General features: G+C 54.2%; 4 protein-coding genes across 4 annotated transcripts; 2 read left to right on the top strand and 2 right to left on the bottom strand.

The window, feature by feature from the left end:
• Window positions 1–662: 662 nt before the first annotated feature.
• Window positions 663–8,732, bottom strand: CCOS01_03204 (beta-ketoacyl synthase domain-containing protein; the record flags this gene model as incomplete). The annotated part of the gene is made up of 8 exons (XM_060451390.1): window positions 663–1,475; window positions 1,533–7,200; window positions 7,263–7,353; window positions 7,409–7,856; window positions 7,933–8,087; window positions 8,148–8,261; window positions 8,322–8,455; window positions 8,512–8,732. The coding sequence occupies 8 exons, from the start codon at window positions 8,730–8,732 to the stop codon at window positions 663–665; spliced, it is 7,644 nt and encodes a 2,547-aa protein (XP_060317655.1).
• Window positions 8,733–9,827: 1,095 nt separating this feature from the next.
• Window positions 9,828–11,544, bottom strand: CCOS01_03203 (FAD binding domain-containing protein; the record flags this gene model as incomplete). The annotated part of the gene is made up of 5 exons (XM_060451389.1): window positions 9,828–10,122; window positions 10,189–10,586; window positions 10,666–11,030; window positions 11,091–11,358; window positions 11,410–11,544. The coding sequence occupies 5 exons, from the start codon at window positions 11,542–11,544 to the stop codon at window positions 9,828–9,830; spliced, it is 1,461 nt and encodes a 486-aa protein (XP_060317654.1).
• A 989-nt stretch (window positions 11,545–12,533) lies between these two features.
• On the top strand, window positions 12,534–14,264 carry CCOS01_03202 (cytochrome P450; the record flags this gene model as incomplete). Its single annotated transcript, XM_060451388.1, has 4 exons — window positions 12,534–12,629; window positions 12,683–13,196; window positions 13,258–14,023; window positions 14,102–14,264. The coding sequence occupies 4 exons, from the start codon at window positions 12,534–12,536 to the stop codon at window positions 14,262–14,264; spliced, it is 1,539 nt and encodes a 512-aa protein (XP_060317653.1).
• Window positions 14,265–15,100: 836 nt separating this feature from the next.
• Window positions 15,101–16,816, top strand: CCOS01_03201 (cytochrome P450; the record flags this gene model as incomplete). The annotated part of the gene is made up of 1 exon (XM_060451387.1): window positions 15,101–16,816. One exon carries the CDS (start codon window positions 15,101–15,103, stop codon window positions 16,814–16,816), a length of 1,716 nt encoding a protein of 571 aa, XP_060317652.1.
• Window positions 16,817–17,190: the final 374 nt, after the last annotated feature.

Below are 17,190 nucleotides of genomic sequence, written 5' to 3'. Positions count from 1 at the left end.
GGAAAAAAACATTGAGATAAGAAGCAAAGACGATCATTGATATCAATAGACAGCTTCCAGCACGTGGACAAGTGACAGGCGCTGAGGTCCTGCTGTCGAGAGTGTTTCCGCCGAGGGACCCCCGGTCTTCAGGGGGCGAGTCATGAACTTCGCCGAAGCTTGTCAGTATAAGCCCCTGTTACCAGTGGACCCTGTCTTTCCAGGTTACTCTACTTCATAGACACATTCAGCACTGTATTCCCCTCAATCTTTCGGGTATCGAGTAGTTCATGGGAGCTAGTGGGCATCACCACAATGGGGTTATGCTATCAGTACCACTGACATACGCCGGTGAGTTACCCTGCTCAACAAAGTATGTATCTTCAATAGTGTCAGCAGTAGGTCATGCTTCATCTGTCGGTCTCTCAAGACCTATGTTTGAGGAACGAGAACGCTAGGCCTTGGAAGCAGTATTCAGAAGCAGTCAAGAACTTGTACGTTGACGTTTCTCTTCGTACAACAGACTGTTTATGCTTGGCTTGTCTCTGAACATCTTTTAGAGCCGATCATAGGGCATGCACACGCTGAACCATAATTACCTACAGTGTCTTTAGTCAAAGAAAGCTAAATCAAATCTCTTCCAAACTCCCATCTCCTACGACCTAAACCGTTCATCAAGCACTTTATGAAGCTTCTTGAACCAAAAGCTTGCTCTTCCCAGCCAAATCCGCAGCCAGTTGCCTCATGGGAATATTGGTCATGATGTCGAATACACTAACCTCAACCGCAACCTCCTTTGCAATCCAATTCCTGACCTCAACAGCAACCAAGCTGTCGACGCCATAAGCACTCAGTGGCTTGCCCGCGTCTACATCGTCCTCGGGCATCATCATCAACTTGGCCAGGCGCTGCACCAGAGCAGACGTAATCAGATGCACAGCCTCGTCGTCCGCCTTGCCACAGCGAGCCAGCTCTTCGCGAAGAGAAACAGTGGCAGACCCGCCCGCTCCGGAGCCCGCGGCAGTCTTCCTGAGGCCAGCGAACCGCTGGTCCTGGATCCAGTACCACGCGTCGTCGTGCTCGTTATAAGGGAGTCCGCACATAACCTGCGGAGGATGCGCTTCGGAGCCCTCGAGCGCCGTGGCCATGAGGCCGTGGAGATCGCTCTTGTGCATCACCTTGAGGCCCATGGCCTTGACGTGGTCTACGTACTCATCATGCTCTGCCACGAAGCCGACGCTGAGGAGATAGCCAATGTCAATTGTCATGGCGCGCAGGCCCTGGCTGCGGCGGTACGCCGCGAAGTAGTCCTGGAAGATATTGCCGCACCCGTAGTTGCCCTGTCCGCGGTGGCCCATGACTCCAGCGAGGGAGCTGAGCATGACGAAGAAGTCGAGGTCTCGCGGGAGGAGCTCGTGCAGGTTCCAGGTTCCGTGGACCTTGGGCCCGACAGTTGTGCGGACGTGGTCCGCAGTCATCTTGTCAAAGAGGGTATCCTGTTGTGAGTTGTCAGCAATGAAATTATCCTGCTGGGGTTGGGAGCTTTGACTTACTCTGAGAACCATGGCACCGGTCACACATCCCTTCACAGCAGGGACGCCCTTTGCCTTCAAGTCCTCCAACACCTCTTGAAGGGCAGCCTTGTTGCCAACATCGCAATCATATGCATAGGTGTTGGCCTCATAAGTCTTCTGAAGCTCAGAGGCGAAAGCCTTGTTCTCCTCACTGCTGGCGGCCGAGCGAGAAAGCAAGACGAGATGCTTAGCACCCTTCTCTGCAAGCCAGCGTCCAATCTCCTTACAGATACCACCAACACCGGCGACGACGTAGGTTGCGTCTGCTTGAATGTCCACACTCGGCATGCGGGGGATGGCGGGGACCATGTCCGAATCGTCAACCCGAACGACTACCTTGCCCATGTGCTTGCCAGCCTGCATATGACGGAAGGCCTTCTCGACCTCGGCCATGGAGAAGAGCTGGATCGGCGCAATGGGCTTGACGGAGTCATCGTGAATGAGCTTTGCTGTATCTTCCCAGAGAGCTACTGCGCGGGGAGTGGGGTTATTCTCGAAATCGAGAAGATTGACGCCGATGTAGCTCTTGTTGTCGAGGAAGGGCTTCATGTCGAGGCCCGTGTTGGCGAATAGATCGGCCTTTCCAATTTCCAAGAAGCGACCGAATTTGGCGAGGCAGTGCCACGACAGACGAAGGGCTTCGCCAGCCAGGGAGTTGAGAACAACGTCCACGCCCTGGCCATTGGTGGCCCGCATGATAGCTTTGGCAAAGCTGGTATCACGGCTGCTGAAGATGTGATCTTCAGGGATTCCATACTGCTCCATGATGAGCTGCTTCTTCTCGTCCGAGCCGACAGTTGCAAAGATCTCAGCGCCCTTGCGCTGCGCGATCATGATTGCAGCTTGACCGACACCTCCGGCAGCGGCATGGATCAGAATCTTCTCATCCTTGACCAGGCTTCCGGCGGTTACAAGGGAGTAATGAGCCGTGAGGAAGATCAGGGGCATCGACGCTGCCTCCTCAAAAGTCATCTTTTCAGGGACGGCAATGGCACCCTTGGCCGGGAAGCGGACGTAGGTCGCAAAAGTGTCGCAAGAGGCAGTCATGACACGATCACCGGGGTTGAAATCCGAGACCGCTGAGCCGACGCGAGTGACAACTCCAGATGCATCGACACCGAGCTTGTTCTCGGCGAGGTTGCCCAAAGCGACGAGGACATCCTTGAAGTTGAGACCCACTGCCTTGACCTCGACTTCAATCCAGTCTTCAGGCAAGGGCTGGTAGTACGTCTCGTCCTCTTCCCATCTGAAGGTGTCGAGAAGACCAGGTGTCTTGATGGTGAGCTTGAGCGGTCGTCCGCATCCTTTGAACGAGACAAGCTCCAGTTGTCCCTTGGCTTCGTACTTACGAAGGGAGCCGTCGACGCTGAGAGTTCTCTCTACTCTCGGGATGTAGACGGTGCTACCGCGAGCTGCGAATTCGCCGTCAAACCCGTCGCCACGACTGTGGCCCAGCGCCACCTTGAGGACATTCCTAGCGGCCTCTTCGAAATTGATGTTGCTAGCGGTCTCGAGGTCGAGGGTAGCCAGCCGAACGCCTGCGTCCTCGTTACGAATGGCTCTTGACAGACCAACCATCAATGACTTCATCGGCTCAGAGCATTCCATCGCGGCACCACCAGTGATCCAGATAGTCCCGGCAGAGCCCAGTATGACTTGGCGCAGCTTCTCCCAGTTCTCGTCTGTGAGGTTGGCCAGGATGGCTTCCTCCCATTCAGCGAGGCAGAGACAGTACTTGCCATTGACCTGGCTCTCCGAAATCCCATCCCATTGAGCAATTGACACATCTTGACTAGCGGATACGAACTGCTCTTTGATGGCCTTTGCAAGTTTCTCAGATAGTTCGGACCCTGTGCTGCTGACGACGACGAATTGAGAGGAGCCAGACACCTGCTTCTCTGGCTTCGTCGAGATGATCAAGGAGACAGGCTCCATAGAAGCCTCGCGATCGCCGCGAATGTCGACATCGACACCCGAAAAGCCGGCTAGTTTCAGTGCAGTGTTCCACTCCTCGACATCCAGGAGAGGACCTCCTTTGCGGCCGTCATCTTCCCCAAGCCACCATCCAGGAAGGGGGCCCATGATAAAGCCACTGAAGATGCGCTTGATCGTAACCTCAGAAAGCACGAGGCGACCTCCAGGCTTGAGGAGTGACTTGCAGTGAGCGAGTGTCTCCTGGATACTCTTGGTGGCGTGGAGTACGTTGGCGCAGACAATGAGATCGTAGCTCTCGGGAGTGAAGCCCTGCTCGGTAGGTTCGTTTTCGATATTGAGGGTAGTGAACTCCATGATGGATGCGTCAGTCGAGAAGCGATCGGCTGCCTTGGAGAGGAAGCCCGGCGAAATGTCCGTGAAGCAGTACTTTGCCGCCTTGGAAGTTCCATCGGCATTGCGGAGGCGCTCCAGGACGTGATACGTGGTGCCACCGGTACCAGCACCAATCTCCAAGATGTTGATGCCGGGTCTCTTGTCAGCAATCAATCCAACGTACTCCGCAACGTTGGTGTTAAAGCTGGTCCCAAAGGCGCCGCGGTAGAAGGAGTACAACAGATCGCCCTCGGTCATGACCTGCAACGGCTCTACCACGCGAGAGAAGATCTTGCTCAAGTTCTCTCCGATGCGGTCGACCATCTGCACTGTGATGTCGCCACTCTCGGACAGAACGATTCTCTTGCGCGCGGCGTCCAGCTCGGCTTCAACTTCTGCCTCGCTGGCAGCAAGAGGTGGGAATTGCTTGATAGTGTCGTGCATCCACTCGACATAGGACTTCCAGAAGCCATCTTGGGGCATAAAAGCTTTGCCCTCCTCACTTTCAAGCCAGGCGAGGCAGCGGTGAATATGGACTAGACAGACGTACTCAAGCTTGTCGAGGACAGAGTCGTCATCTTTGCTCTTGAGAGTACGTTTGTACACAAGCTCCTTGATCTGAGAGGGCTCAAGCAAGTCAGAGTCCTCGTGCCAAGTCTGTCCGAAGCAGGAGGCCCTCGTCTCTTGAGCTTGAGAAGCTCCTCCCTCTCCAACGGAAGCCAAAGACAGCCCGTCCATGATAATCGCGGGCTCAGAGAGATCCTCGGAGATGGTGATGGAGGATTTCCAAGTGGTGTAGCTGGTCTTCTGAGCCGTGGAACATCCGTGAAGCTTAGTTCCAGGGACTGTTGAGAGTTTGGCAGAGACGAAGATTCTGTCAAACGAGAATGGCACGACTGCCTCGCTAAGAGACTGGTCCTCGCCACTAATAGAGGGGAAGAGAAGATGCAGCACAGAGTCTAGGGTCGCAGGGTGGACCACGAACGGGTATTCGAAACCCTTGGGCATGACGGCCTTGGTATCCGGTACACTGATGATGCCGTAGCTTGCACTAGGCCCAGCAAAAAGCTCGGTTATGTTGCGGAAAGTCGGGCCATACTGCATGCCAATGGTCTCAACGGTGTCGTAAAGAAAGCTCCGTGCAGGCTTCTGACAGATCTCCTTGGCTTCGGCAAAGGTTTGCGCGTAGCGCTCGTTCTCAAGGGCCAATTCGCGATGCATGGCCGGGGAGAGAGACGACTTGTAGGTGACAGAGACCAGTCCTCGCGCATGCACCGTCCACTCCTTGATGTCTTCAGACCAAGAAGAGACAGCAAACTCGCTGAGGTTAGCAGACGGACCGGCCTTAGTACCAGTGCGACGAGGATGCAATTGGATCATCACCTCGATACCCTTGTCGGTGTCCGGCACTCTAAGGGCAGTGTCAATGGCAACGTCGCGGAGTTCGTATCCGTAGACCTCCTCCGTGGGGTTCTCTTCCGCAAGCTGACGGGCTGCTTCAATAGCCATGACAACAATACCCGCTCCAGGATAGAGAATGTCGCCCTGGACCTTGTGCTCGCGGATCCAAGGGTTCTCGTTGCATCGAAGGAAGTTGCGCCAGGTAGGATCCGGAGTACCTGGGATTCGGTACCCAAGCAGATCCGTACGCGGCTTCTCTCTGAGTCTGTACTCGCGGCTGAGGTAGGACTCATCCCAGAAGGAGAGCTTATGGTTCCATGCGTACGGTGGCAAGTCTACAAGCATGTTGGTGTCAGATGTGACTTCGTTAACGCGGTTGATGTCAACGTCGCACCCCTTAGTCCACAATTGTCCCATCGCCTCCAGGGCAGTGTGAGCCCCGTCGAACTTGCGTCGTAGTATCGTGGCATAGGATAGGTCTGAGAACCTGTCCTCAGTAGAGAATGTATCGAGCAGGTAGCTTCTCAGGGCTGAATGTGGGCCCAATTCGAGAAAAACACCGGCAAAAGCATATCTGTCGTGAGATCGGACTTTGCCTTGCGCATGGTGCAAGAGAGAACGAACGGCACCCACGAAATTGACGGGAGAAACCAAGTTGTCCACCCAGTACGAAGGTGCCATTTTCTCAGAAGTGACAAGCTTTCCTGTCACAGAAGAGAACATGGGAATATCAGAAGACCGGTGGGGTATGCCAGCCAGAGCAGTCTCATATCTCTCTCGCGCGGCTTCCATGTGGAAAGAATGATATGCCACATCCATGGGCAAACGAGTGCATGGAATCTGCGCTTCCTTCAGGATCTCCTGCAATTCGCCAATAGCGGCATCGTCTCCAGAGATTGTGCAAGCCTTGGGACTGTTGATACAGCCAACGATGGCCTTTCCGAGCTTGAGGAATTGAAGGTACTCGCTGACGCTCTCGGCGCTTGCGGACACGGCCAACATGCCGCCGTTCTTGGAGACAGTCTGAGAAACCTGACCTCTTAGCCACGCAATTTTCACCGCCGCCTCATGATCGATGAAGCCTGCACAGTAGGCGGCTCCGATCTCTCCGCTAGAGTGACCAACAACGGCGACAGGCTTGACACCCCATTCCTTGGCAAGATCAACGAGCGCGACTTGCAAGGCAGTGCATGCTGGCTGGCTGTACTCCGTCCGGCGTAGGTTGCATTCGGCTTCGGGGCGATCCAGTTCTTCGGTCAAAGTCCAGGTGCAGCCAAGAGACTTGAGGATCGTCTCAGAGCGCAGCATGCTGTCTCTGAAAGCCTTGTACACGGAGAGTCCTTTGCCCATCTTGAAGTACTGGGCTCCTTGGCCAGTGAATACAAAGGCGACACCCGGCACAGACGAGTTGGACGATCGAACAACGGCGGGGATAGTCTCAAGACTCTGGTAAAGGCTGTTGATGTCGGAAGCAATTGCGAAAGACTTCCAGGGTAAAGTTGTCCGTTTCGAAGAGAGGGTGTAGGCAAGATCGGTCATTGAGAGCGGTTGGCCAGAGGTTTTGGTGGCAAGGTAGTCGATTATCCTTCCAACGTTACGTTTGACACCCTCTTGATCATTCGCGGAAAGCACGAAGAGCTTGGAGCAGGGCTCCTCTGGGCTGATGCTGCTAGTGGTCTCGGTTTCAGAGCCGATATCGCTGGCGTTGCTGGAAGTAGATTGAGGTAGTCTTGGCTTGGAAACTGTCGCATGACGTCCTGAGAGACCATGACGGAGGAGGTAGGATGCGGCATCTTCAAGGATGACATGAGCGTTGGCTCCTCCAAAACCAAAAGAGTTGATGCTAGCACGTCTTGGGCCGCTATGAGGCCACACAGTGAGAGTTGTGGGAATCTTGACGTTATCTGATAGCTCGATCTGGGGGTTGAGTTCTTCGAACCTGCAGGGACATGCATCAGTCAGATGTTCGATATGAAGTTTTCCGGGAGTAGAACTTGCCACAAGTTCTGAGGGATAAATCCCCTTTCGACGGCCAAGGCAGCCTTAATAATACCAGCTACACCAGCAGCACCCTCCAAATGACCGATGTTGGCTGAGAAATTTCTTAGTAACTGTTGAAAAGAGGCAGTAAATGGAGGAAAACGTACTCTTCACCGAGCCAACGTACAGCTCAGACTTGCGGCTGGGCTGGTCTCCTATCGTCTTGAGAATAGCACGCGCTTCCAGAGGGTCGCCGGCTTGCGTTCCCGTGCCGTGTGCCTCAACGTAGCCGGTCTCCGCGGGATCGACTCCAGCTCTGCGGTACGCAGTGCGGATGAGTTCCTGCTGAGCTTTGCTGTTTGGCAGCGAGATACCAGGGGTCCTTCCGTCCTCATTCGCTGCTGAGGCCAGCACAACAGCGCGGACGGTGTCGCCGTCGCGAAGCGCGGCATCCAAGGGCTTGAGAATTGTGACGCCAAACCCTTCTCCGCGAGCGAATCCGTTGGCGTTCGCATCCCACATCTTGGACTTTCCCTCGGGAGAGAGAATTTTGGCGGCACCGAGCAAAATAGACATGTCTGGGCCGAACATGAGATTGGCACCAGCAACAACGCTCTGTTGTGAAAGTTCTGTGTCAGCAGTTACTTTGCTCTGGAGTGAGAACGCTTCCATATGCTCAATTGTCACTTACCATCTCTGCCTCTCCTGTACGTATGCTCTGGCAAGCCAGATGGAAGGCCGTCAGACTAGACGAGCATGCAGTGTCAATGGTCATTGAGGAGCCCCTCAGGTTGTAGAACCACGAAAGCCGATTTGAGGCAAGGGAGGAGGAGAGACCGGTGGCATCTTTGACGAGGCATCAGAATGGCAATAATAGAACATGACGTGACAGAAATGGATACTCACGATAGATAGAGGGCCCTTCATTGTCACGAGCTTGCAGGTTGGGGAAGTCTCCGGTGAAGGTACCAATGTAGCAAGATGTTTGAGTTCCCGAGACGTCTTCCAGTCTCAGACCAGCTAGCGCACAATTAGTAAACGGGGTATTCGTTCAGGTTTGCTAGACCACCATAGACTTACCATTCTCAAAGCCCTCGTAAGTTGCTTCAAGGAGCATCCGGTGCGTCGGATCCATAGCCTTGGCTTCCTTAGGTGTGACAGAGAAGAATGGTGCGTCAAACACCTTGAAGTCCTGTTTTAAGAAGTGCGCATGCCTTGAAAGAACGATGAGACGATAAGTTTGAAGGGATTCTCAAGAAATCGGGCTTACCTGGGCTGGATGCTTCCCAGCCTTTCAGGGTCGGGATGGTAAAAGCCGTCAACGTTGTAGCGATCCTTGGGAATCTCGGATCGCGCAGAGCGAGCGTCCAAGAGCATCTGCCAGAACTTCTCCGGATCAGAAGCATCGCCGGGTGCTCTCAAGCCAATACCAATGATGGCAATGGGCTGACATGTGCTTTCAGCACGAGTGGGCTCGTCGATGAACGGCATTGTGTGTAACAAGGGGCAATAGAAGGAGAATTACTAATAAGTATAGCGCTTGGGTATCTTGGGAGAATTGTGGGAAGGATTTGGCTAGGACGAGAGTGTCAGGGAGAATCAAAGAGCAAACGAAGAAAAACAGCAAGAGCTCAAGGTGTCATATGTCTGCCTCCAACGATCTCGATCGGAGTAATCCGCATTTCCTTCCACAATAGCAATGTCTCGGTGAAGTCCATCCATGTCATCAGATAAGAGCGAAGATGCTTGCCTCGACCAGAGTCCGAAGGGCTCCATCTAGACAATACAAGTTATCCAATACCATCGTATCCTATAGACACGTTGCCAGTGGCCTCCTGTCCTCCAATATTGGGCGCAGCGGGACTACGAAAAGCGGTGATGGCCCGACAGTATAGAAGAGACGCTTGCTTATGTTCCGGCCGGAGCGTTTCCACATCCCGATCGCCCAGGGTCCTGCCAAGTACGGGAACAATCCGGGGGACTTATGGATTCAACAGCAACCGGCCCCGGTCACCAAGGGGGCGGCTGTAATGGATCCCTGATAGATGGGCCTCACATCTGATATTGTATTGCGGAGCACTTGTGGTGCCGCTGACTCGGGTCTCAGGTTATCATAGCAGAGCTGTACCCTGGAGCGATTGGCGAATAATCATACCCATGCTGATACAATTGAGTCTTTACAACAAATCTCACAGCACGTGGGCTCTTTTGTTTGTCCTTGTGAAGAGGATTTGCCCGGACGAGTTGCCGCCGGCATCGCTACAATGTATTCATTACGCGTCTTGCCGGCTGAATTTCGTATGAATGAACACGAGGAGTAATCCAGGCCCGTCCCCGAGGCGTTCAGAAAATACGAATCATCTCGGCCGAATGCGCATTTACCCCGGGTCCGATTGCGGAGCGTGTAGTTGGCCTTCAAACTACGGACACCTACTTGCTCTCCGTTGCCAGACAGCTTTTTTTTTTTGGGGGGGGGGGGGGGGGGGGTTGTTGCGCATCTAAGTCTTGGTATCATACATGCAGTAAAATTTGAAACCCTTCCGATTGATAGATCCACAAGGGACTTTGAAAGAAAATATCGAAATGTCAAGCGACATTTACTACATCTGAAGCCTCGGGCTCTACCAAAGGCTGGTACCAGCAAAACACATTGTCGGGGTCGTAACGCTGCTTCAAGGCACGCAACTTCTCTAACCTCCAAGGCTCATAACCATACAACGCTTCTGGAGGATCCTTCATCGTAGTTGTCGTGTTGCCATAGTTCACGTACTGCTGCAGTCGACCGTAACCCGACGTTGCGATGAACTCCTTCTTCCACCGGTCAAGGTGCTCCTCGAACTTTGGTTTAAACTCAAGCTTCAACGGCGTCGCCATGAGCATTCTGTCCACGCAAGTCAGCGCTTCTCGTCACGAGGTAAAGCGATAACATCATTTAGCATCGACTCACAAGAAATGATTCGATCCCCCGCGCCAAGGGAATGCCGTCGCTTCGCTGGGTAGCTCTCGTACTTTTTGGTGGGGCAAGCATTCGAACATGGCCCCGAAGAAGCCCTTGCCCGCCCATTCTTCGTTCATGGACCTGACACTCTCGAAAAATGCCCGGGTGGTCTTGAGATCGAACTTCTCGACGCAAGCAGCCCCCATCATCTTGTAAGGCGCTTTAGACCAGACCTCTGGCTTACTGAGAACGTTGTTCATGCCTTTGTATGTTTTCCATGGGAGGTCAGCCCATGTTGTGGTTAGTTTCCCGCTGTTGATAACGGGGTTTAGGTTCTTGAACCGTTGAATCCATGGATCTGCCTCGGTTTCGGGACCAGACCAAACCAGATTGACGAGTATATGATGCTGTGCAGACTTGTCAGCCTTGCTTTTCCGCGGCAGGGTAAAGACTCTTGACCTTTCTTCCTTCCTCGCTCTGGCGAACCCACAGCACGAAGATGGCCAAATTGGCTGGCATCACTTCATGAACGCTGTTGAGTGTCTCAAAGACAGAATCACACTGCTCAACAGTATACTCCAGGTCCCAAGTATAGTGTATGCCCTTGTTTGCCTGTGGATGTACGCGAAACGTAGCCTCTAGCGCGATGCCAAAGTTGTGCCCAGCTCCGCGGATAGCCCAGAACAATTCGGGGTTGGAATTCTTGGACACCAGAACAACGCTGCCGTCGGCGAGCACCATCTTACAAGACACCATGTTATCGTGCAAGAAGCCGTATTTTCCTTGGAGACGGCCGAGACCGGCTCCGAATGCAACTCCTATCACACCCGTGGTCGGGCAGGACCCAACGTCTGCCACGATATCAGCATGCATCTTGGAGATATGATACTCAGCATCGACTAATCACTTACTAACTTCCATCCCAACCGACTCAAGGTACTTGACAAAGTTGTCCGTTATGACGCCTCCGCCGACGGTAACTTGATGCCTTTCGGCGTCAAATTCTAACTTGTTTAGCGGACGCATGTCGATGAGGATCCCGTCTTTCAGGTGCCGCATCGTCGTAGTGACAGCATGGTGTCCTGATCGAGGTGCGAACGGACTGTCTTTTTCTCGGGCATATTTCATGACTTGAATCACATCCTCTTCGCACGCCGGCTCAACAGCCGCAAGATACGTCTATGCCGTAGTCAGCGTGAGTCTTTTGGACAATGCTTGCTCCGGCCTTACCGGACGCTCATAGTCTGTGAATCGCAGGTTCGATTTAGCAAACTCTTCGGATTCGGTGAGGTGGATGCAGGCTCCGGCTGAGAGTCTAGGCTCCAGCTCTTCCCGGATGGTCTCAGGGCTCGTTCTTCTCATCATGGTGCTAATGTCTTGATTCCTGACGTGAAGTCGTCGCCAAGCTGCCAAACAATCAGAGATTTTGTCAAACTTGAGAGCAATTGTCCGTCAGATTGCTTGAACATGGCTTGGAACCCGATTTCGGACACATCACATATCGAGTAAATCATTGTCCTTTCTCTGATGGAACCGTCGGCTCAATTTCGTCAAGTCCCCAACATCTCCACTCGCCAACTCAAGGGTCTATGGAAACACCTACGGGCGCAATGAGAGTGCAATTTTCCTACTATCGCAGAGCAGGAGACCCATGATGTAGGATTCCTCATTGGCAGATCGTTCCCACGTGCTGTGGATGAAACCCATTGGGGTTTTCAGGTCTACATGAATCCAGCCCCTCGAACTTCGAGATCCTAGACTCAACGGCCAAGACCGGGGTAATGAGCTTGTTTTTTAAACAAGCATTGACTCGTGCTCTTTCAAGGGGTCGGCTCCAGGATGTCTCGGGAAATAAGGTTCTCTCCTGCAGCTAGTCCAATACAAGACTTCCGTTCCGGACGACAGATTCGGCATTCATTGAGCAGCCCGGCGTGACCTACAGGGGGTTAGAGGTGGCAGTCAGGGAGTCCCTAGCACCGTGGCCCGCTCAGTATGAATCGAGTTCTCGGAAACCGCAGCGACCTTCTTATCGCGTTCCTCTACGATGGATCCCACGATGATTCTTTGCGGGTCCTTGAGAACGTGCAACAACGTTGTTTTCTTATTGGCAGGCTTGCTTTGACTACTCACTTCATCTCATGAGACCCCTGGACCCGTCACACGCGGAGAACCTCGTCATGTTCGTGTTGCAGCGGAACGTGCTCCGATCAGCTCTCCACCATAGCTATGAGTAAAGGAGCCAAGCTCGGTGGTCAAGATCAGAGATGCTTTCTTGATGTTGAAGGCGATGCAGATAATCTGGCTCAAACAAGTGCTGACACCGTGGTCAAGTTAAGGGATCTTCAATCATCACGATGGTCACGGTCAACTCACCTGAGCAGGTTCAAGCTCACCTGAGCAAGTTACCAGCTTTCTCGGCTTTCAACATTGCTATCACCTCTCTCTGTCTAGTAAGTTGAGTACCCAACGATTCTCTCAGAATGTAGTCTCATCAATCCTCCAGATCGCGATATACATCTTCTGCAGAAGCTTCTACTACCTCTACGTCAGTCCGCTCCGACACTACCCAGGCCCCAAACTCTGGGCCATCTCTCGCCTGCCATGGAACTATGTTAACATGAAGGGCCGCATCTCCTGGCGCATCCGTGAGCTCCACGACCAATACGGCCCCGTCGTCCGCATTGCGCCCGACGAGCTTTCCTACACGAGCTCCACGGCGTGGAAGAAGATTTATGGGCAGCGCACGCCCAGCGAGTTCCCAAAAGCCCTCGACGGCCGCGGCATCGCGCCGCCGACCATGGAGGGCCGGAAGACGCTGATGACGGAAGACCAGGCGGGACACGCGAAGCTCAGGCGCGCCATTAACCCAGCCTTTTCTGAGCGTGCGTTGCGTGAGCAGGAGTATTATTTTCAGAATTATACGGATACTCTCGTGAGTCAACTAAGGAGAGTTTGCAAAGAAGGCGCTGTAGATCTGTCAACCTGGTTCAATCTTCTTGCTTTCGACATTCTGAATGGTGAGTGGCCTACTTTCATAGAGGTCAGCCTGTATCTCAACTAACAAACTGCTCACTCCAGACCTCGCCTTCGGCACTTCTGAAAACTGTCTCAACAACTCCGACCATCCCTGGCTTCGCCTCATCAATACGCGCGCCAAAGCCTACGTCTGGATCCAACTAACAGTACAATACGGCGTCTTCGACCTCCTCACCTGGATCGCACCGCGCCGCGTGACCGAGTCCCGCCGCAAGCACATCGCCATGACGGAGGCCAAAGTCCGACAGCGCATCGAGACCAAGAACCCGGGCAAGGACTTTATGTCCTACATCCTTGATAAACCGGAGGAGGGCAATAAGCTCACCAATATTGAGCTGACGATGCTGGCGGGCACTTTCATCGTCGCCGGCAGCGGCACCACCGCCGGTGGCATGTCTGGCCTCACGTACCTGCTACTTCAGAACCCGGAGAAGCTCGAAAAGGTAAAGGCGGAGATTCGCGGCAAGTTTAGCACGCAGAAGGAGATCACTATGGTTGCTGCGCAGAATTGTAGGTACCTCCGCGCGTGCATCGACGAGGGCATGCGGTTGTACCCTCCCACGCCGGGCTCCCTGCCCCGATGGGTTCCGGGGAAGGGCAAGGTCATTAACGGTAGATGGGTTCCTGGCGGCTACGCTGTTGCTGTGAACCAGTTTGCGGCGGGACACTCTGAGCATAACTTCCGCCGAGCTCGAGAGTTCATTCCTGAGAGATGGCTTGAGCTGGGCCCCGAGTCTGAATTTGCCAACGATGATCGGGCGGCAGTCCAACCGTTTTCATATGGGCAACATATTTGTATCGGAAGAGCGTGAGTTTCTCCCCCCCCCCCCCCCAAAGGAAGAGATACCTCACAAAAGTCAAGAGGTAGACGCTGACGATCCTTTAGCATGGCGTTCGCCGAGATGAGTCTGACTATGGCAAAGATGATTTGGAATTTCGACTTTGAGCTCGAGAATCCTGCCGAAGATTGGTGGAGCAAACAGGGAACGTATATTATGTGGGAGAAGGTCCCTTTGATGATCAGGTTACGCCCTAGAACAGCTACTTGAAGCCTTTTAAGCATCAGTCAAACCGATGCCCAAAATACATCGCCCAGGCTTGCTAATTCATGGGAGGGTTATTATGGACTGTGTAGTCTCATCATACAGATAATCGACTTAAAGACAATCACCTTGCCATTATGAGATATGAATTATTGACATGATTCTATTGCCAATTATTTCTTGCACTTTTTCCTAAGCCCACAGCCAACGTTTCGCTCTCCCGTCCACGAGAACGACAAATCACACTCATGTTACCACAACGACAAAATCCTCTTTCAAATACATCATAAATGATTGCACGAGTTCATCTTCATGAAAGCGAGTCAATCGCCCCGTAGTGTCGACCCCCCGAGCTGTCACTTACCAGCAGAATGGTTGACGTCCGAGTCAGCGGGCCGCATCCAGGGGTTACCCATGTGTCATTCCCCCGTTCATTCTCGTCTGCAAAATCCCCTGTCCTCGGATCAGGGACGTCTTCCACCTCGCGATGGAGCCTTTGATTAGATTCCCATGTCGTTTCCACCAGCGCAAGCTGTCGGACCAATGCCAAGCATCCTCTAGAGCACGTTGGCCGAGGGTCGATCGGAGTTAGAGGCGTTGAGTGATATTGACCGTTTGACCAATGACTGCGCAGACGCTGGAGGGGTCTTGTTACACGCTTCCCATCAAGATGGCCAGCAATCATCGTGAAGTTGAAGTTTTGTAATGGTGATGATGATGATAGCATCCTAGGTCCTCGTGCCTGTAAGAGACCAATTGTACGTCTCTCAGCTGAAGCATCCCGCAGACCCCAGATAGAAACTCAACGTAACATGGCATCTCGAACATTCTCCATCACTACAATGGCCCAATTCCTAAGTCTCAAACTCCATCATCATCTTCACAACATCCCGCTCTATACCCTCATCCCCCTCCTCCTGCTCATCATCCACCTCCTCCTCACCCTCCACCACAACATCTCCCACGCCAGACGCGCCCGCACCCTCTCCTGTCACCCAGCACCCCTCGAGCCCTCAAAATGGCCCCTCGGCCTCGACGTCGTCCTCGCCTCCCTCCGCGCCGACCGCGAGCAGCGCACGCCAGACCACGTCGCCGCGCGCTTCGCGGCCCTCCGTCGCAACGGTGACAGCAACAACAGCAATCTAAAACCCAACACCAACGCCAACGGCGGCGTCTACACCTTCCGCACGTCCCTGCTCGGCACAACAAACGTCGTCACCGCCGACCCGCGCAACATCCAAGCCCTCCTCGCCACGCAATTCCGCGACTTTGGAATGGGCCTCGCCCGCAGCACGAACCTCAAGACCGTCCTGGGCCGGAGCATCTTCGCGGCCGACGGACCGGCGTGGCGCTCCGCCAGGGAGGTGATGAGGCCCCTCTTCAGCCGCGATAACGTCTCCAGGCTGGATCTGCTCGAGGCGCACGTCCAGACGCTGTTCCTCTGCATCGAAAAGGGGACCACCACGACAACCATCGCCAACATGAACGCCGCAGACGGAACGTGGTCCGCCCCCGTGAGCCTCGCCTCCCTGTTCCCCTGCCTCACCCTCGACTCCGCAACAGAACTCTTCCTGGGCCAAAGCACACGCACCCTCTCCGCCCGCCTCCGCAACGACAACTCCCACCCGGGAACGGCCTTCAACCACGCCTTTGAAAAACTCCTCGTCGTGCTCGGCACGCGCATGCGTCTCCGGAGCTTCTACTGGCTCTACGGGAACAAAGACCTGCGCTCCTGCGTAGCGACGCTCCACGCCTTCGTCGACGCCGCCGTCGCCGCCTCAGATGCGGCGAAAGCACAGGGTTCCTCCCTCGCGCGGTACGATTTCCTAGATGTTCTTCGAGAACGATGTGCCGGCGGGGGAGGGGACGAAGAAGTTCGCGAGCAGGTGTTGGGGTTGCTCGCCGCGGGACGGGATACCACCGCCTCGCTGATGAGTTGGGTCTGGTACTGCCTCGTTCGCAACCCGCGCGTGTTTTCCAAGCTCCGCGCGGAGATAACATCAACCTTTGGACCTTACTCTTCTTCCATGGATCCTTCAGAAACATCAATGACGTTCGCGTCACTGAAGCAGTGCACCTACCTCCAAGCAATCCTCTCCGAAACCCTCCGCCTCCACTCAGTGGTCCCCTTCAACTCCCGCCGCGCCCTCATCGACACGACCCTCCCCGCCGGCGGCGGCCCCCACGGCACCGACCCGATCTTCGTGCCCGCGGGGACGGAAGTCAATTTCAGCACGCACGTACTCCACCGGCGCAAGGACCTCTGGGGCGAGGACGCGGATGAGTTTGTGCCGGAGAGATGGGAGGCGAAGAGAGGGTCCGCGAGCGCGGCGTGGCATTTCGTGCCTTTCAACGGCGGGCCGAGGATTTGTATCGGGCAGCAGCTCGCGCTGACGGAGGCGGGTTACGTGATTGCGAGGATGGTGCAGAGGTATGAGGCTGTGGAGGGGTTGGATGTTGATGCCACTAGAGATTGGCATAATTTTACGGTGGTTTGTGGGCCTGGGAGCCCGGTTGATCGGAATGAGGCGGTGTTGTGTCGGTTGAAGGTTGCGTAGGTCTTGTAAACACGTCGTGCTAGAAACCCAGATCGATTACCGATGGTTATGAGTTCGAGTGAGAATATAGCGACGCCATTCGCTGGTTCCACTAGACGCGCGATTGGAACAAGTACTGTTGTCCGAGCAATGTAATACTTGGGAAATATGAACAACAGCGTATACACTTACAAGAACTTGCATTTTGGGCCCCAGAAACCAGGGCTTGATGGAACGTGATTGCTCGCGGGCCGTTTGGATACCGTAGGGCGCATGATACGCCTAGGATGCCGGCCGGCGGTGTATCGGGGAAGTGGATCAAGGCGTCGTGAGCAAGCCGTTCCGTTCCGGCCGTCGGCTTTGGACTTGGTCGGATCATTCATCACATTCACAGC

Source organism: Colletotrichum costaricense (assembly GCF_030867565.1).
Source record: "Colletotrichum costaricense strain IMI 309622 chromosome Unknown Scaffold_3.1, whole genome shotgun sequence".
NCBI lineage: Eukaryota > Fungi > Ascomycota > Sordariomycetes > Glomerellales > Glomerellaceae > Colletotrichum > Colletotrichum costaricense.
Note: the sequence above shows the minus strand (reverse complement) of the source record. Positions and strands in the feature narration are given on the sequence as shown.